The 3,847-nt window shown below is 31.4% G+C and overlaps 1 protein-coding gene across 1 annotated transcript; it reads left to right on the top strand.

The window, feature by feature from the left end:
- The first annotated feature begins 2,607 nt into the window (after positions 1 to 2,607).
- LOC123008971 lies at positions 2,608 to 3,545 on the top strand. The gene is made up of 3 exons (XM_044405054.1): positions 2,608 to 2,752; positions 2,858 to 3,023; positions 3,078 to 3,545. Exons 1-3 carry the CDS (start codon positions 2,620 to 2,622, stop codon positions 3,244 to 3,246), a joined length of 468 nt encoding a protein of 155 aa, XP_044260989.1. The 5' UTR covers positions 2,608 to 2,619; the 3' UTR covers positions 3,247 to 3,545.
- The last annotated feature ends 302 nt before the right edge of the window (positions 3,546 to 3,847 follow it).

Here is a 3,847-nt window from a genome sequence, read left to right as displayed (position 1 = left end):
TATAATTGTTTTAATGTATTCGTACTTATATGGGGTAAACAATGGGTATTAAAGCGAAGGAATTTTGGAAAAATATTTATTATAATAATATCTACATACAGAGTGATTCTTAAATAGACCGACAAAATTTTATCACAGCTTCCCAAGGATAATTGGAGACAAGCTGTACTCTTTTTACGTTTATATCTTTTAGGGGCAAAACCCCCTTGATCCGTGCCACTTACGGCGTTTATGAATTGTTGCAATGATCAAGTACATTTTCATCAAGTTAATGCCATGGTTTCCACTACCTGTTCTAATACTATTTACGAACACATCAGTGGCGTACACTTTACTTTGAAAATAACTTTAATAAATTTTATTTGGAGAATGTTTAAACAAAGAATTTTTTAAATAAGGATAAAATTTTGTCGGCCTATTTAAGAATCACCAAAGTTCATTATTTTTTGGAGTCGTATACGTTATATTTACTGTCCCATAATAGTGATGGTCACCGGCGCCGTGGTTCCTATTGTAGAAATTTTGTCGCCTGTAACAAAAAAATTGTTGCATGATTTATTTTATTCAAGTTAAAAGACAATAGTGATGTACAAACCTTTCTGTTCACGACTTGTTGCTATTGTCCGAATTATTGCTCTTGTTGTACCACTTCCATCCGCCGCGACCTCTCCCGCGGCCTTTTGTTTCTCTGTTTCGTTCCTATAATAAAAATAAAATTCTTATTTTAAATCTCTAAAATAATAGCAACCCTTTCATCTTGATGCAAATTTACTTACGCGCTCTTACTCCAGCTCATCTCAGAGCTTTTCTAATTCTTCCATCAAAATATCCACGTCGGGAGCCCTCGCAGCGGCTCCAGAAGCCTCCACATCAGTGGCTTCTGAAGCATCGTCGGATTCCATTTCGACATCGCTGATGGGCGAATCAATGCGTAGATTTTCCATGTCAGTATTTTGTTCTTCACTCTGTATACATACAATAATAATTGTTAAAATCTAATTCAAATACAAAACATAATACAGCAAACAATATGTTTAATTAAATTGATTTAATAAATCAAATGAAATACCTAATGATTTTTTATGGAACTTACCATCATTCCAGAATATTGTGGTACACTTCACAAAGTCAAATAATATGATGACATATTCACTTAACATCCAACGTGAATAAATAGTCCCCAACCGTATCCCTCCTACCTGGTGGGACAACAGGAATGATTGGCTAATTGGTTTGTAACAATAAACAAGATGAAGAAGGGGGGAAAATAAAATTTAAAAAATTTATGTTTATTACAATTTATTAAAATTATTCTACAATATTAGGTACAATATATAATTATTTTAATCTTAAATTATAAGGAAACAACTAAACCAAAGATACATATTGTAAGCTATTTGGCGGCAGACTTTTAGGAGCAGCAAACTCTTTATTTTGATTAAAGAAAAACAGTAAATAAAGACTAACCAGCTAATTTCACATTAAGTATAACAAATATTCAACTCACATTTGCATCGGTTGCATTTTTATAATTACACTATGTGACATTTTTTTTTTCTAACATCGATTAAAATACCTGTATCCTACATGTAAGTTTGTTCAGAAAATCTAAAAATTATCATCACAATTCTTCATCACGTAAGATTTTTTTTGTTATTTTTGTTTTCATATTTAAAGAGCGATCAAAGTATCTATACTCATATTGACGATATACATACAGGGTGATTCAATTGTTTCAGGTCCTCCACAAGTCTTTAGGGGCAGAACCCCCTTGTGTTAGAGGTTTTTTATTGTTATAAGTCAAGAATGGTACCAAGAATTATACTTGTTAGATAAATCATGCTGCCTATAGTGTTATTATTATAAGCTTTTATTTAACTTACTTTGTTGTCTGTCTGCCTACGCGAAATTTTGTTACACACGTAATTCCAGTTACATAGTAATTAATGTTAAATGTTAGACTTTTTTTACTAGAACTAACAGTGACAAAGAAGACACTTGGAATGCGCTCACTTGGTTAAGATAAAAAAATACATGGGCGTACTTTTTTTTTCTCTAAAATTTTCTTAGCTGTCATTTTGCAAGAGTTTGCAATTGATTGGTGATCGCAAATAAAGACCAATATTTAAGTAGGAAAAATCATTTTGATGTAATCGTTAATGAACTTATTATAACAGATGACAGCAGTGATGAAAGCGATTTTTGCTTTAATGATTTTGATTGTTAGAAATATCATTCTTAGAAATTATTTTCTGCGTTAACAATTTAATAATTTGTTCATTATTCTTTTCTATTGAAGTTTTTAATATTCATAAAAGTTTCGAGGGCGGTCAACTAAGGAAAGTACTTGTACCCGGGGAAAAAACTATTCACCAGTCTAACTTGGCGCTCACGCTGCGCTTTGTTGCAATAGTGTTTCAAACTAACTAGTTGAGCAGGTATAAAATGTTGAAAAACCCTTATTTAGGAAAAACATTTCTTGCTTTATCTGAAACGAGCAAATCTGTAATTAAAACTTTATTATTCTAACTTAATAGAAAAAAAGTTCATTCAAAGAAGTAATCTTGACAAGTGCACTGATGACTTTTGACAGCATTTTGACATTTTGTACAGTAGTCGATGGACTGTCAGTTATCTTTCTGTGGTTATGTTGACCTCAGTTTTTTGACATTCGAGTTTTCAAAATTATGTGTGTTAAGACAGATAAAAAAAATTGCAGAAGCGTTTCAGATTTTGAAAACTGAGACTTCAGGTAAAAATTACGGAACTTCATACTAAACAGTGTATGAAGTGTAATTATGTCAAGCTTTCAAAAAATTGATAACATAACGCCTTACGTTTTATTTTGCTTTTACATAATTGATACATGTGTGCCCTGATGTCCCTGTACTTAGTGTTGATGAGACTTTGAGAACTGATTGGCCTTTTCGCTTTTATAGAGTGGCTCAAAATTATCCTGTTGTTATAAGAGGGGGTTACAAACATTTTTCAGCAGTATCAAAATGGAATTCACGATATTTCTTGTAAAATAATTCATTTATACATTAAATACAGATTTGCAACATTTTAAATTGTAGGGATACCATTCCAAATAAAGAAGTGACAGTTGTTGTCAAAATTTTGAAGCAAAGTGAATTAAGAAAAACAAGATTAAATCTACAAAAAAATAAGCTGAAAAATGTTAATTTACTGAATTCGCTGAGGGTATTAAGCCAGTCTTTGCCTATTACTCTCCTAACTCCTTAGGTCAAGATACCCAAGATATTGAATCTTCCCAGATGTGCCGAGGTACCGTAAATAGATTTGTGGTGATTTAAACCAAATTCCATGCCTTATTCTCCTATACACCAATCAGTCATAAAAGTTGGTAACGTGGAAAAATGGTCAATTTTACCCCTGAATTTTAGTAATTTTAGGACGGTTTTAATAATAAAGTTTTTAATAACTAGTCGTGTTTTTTAGTGTTTGAAAGTGTGTTATAAATAAAATATTCACTTCCAATCTTGTGCAGATGAATTTGTGTTTATGGAGATATATAGAAATTTATTAATACTTATCGAGGGTTTCATAACAGAGGGTCGTATAAACCAAACTATAATTTTTTTTAAGAGTTACGTCTATGTGATGTTCGGTGCATGTAAAATGGTTGATACGCCAAACATAATAATGCTAATAAAATTGTAACCATTTCAAATACAAATACGCCTAATTAGGGAAAAATACTCAGTATTGTTTGTGGTTTATAAGCAAAAAAACTCAATTTTTATAACTTTCGTTCATACGCCCTTCTGTTATGGAGCTCTCAATATGTATAGTGGCAACAATACATTTTTAAGTATAAAAATGT

The sequence above is a fragment of the Tribolium madens genome, unplaced genomic scaffold, assembly GCF_015345945.1.
Source record: "Tribolium madens isolate multiple individuals breed KSU strain unplaced genomic scaffold, Tmad_KSU_1.1 Scaffold_71;HRSCAF=194;Tcas5.2_LG6, whole genome shotgun sequence".
NCBI classification, from domain to species: domain Eukaryota; kingdom Metazoa; phylum Arthropoda; class Insecta; order Coleoptera; family Tenebrionidae; genus Tribolium; species Tribolium madens.
Note: the sequence above shows the minus strand (reverse complement) of the source record. Positions and strands in the feature narration are given on the sequence as shown.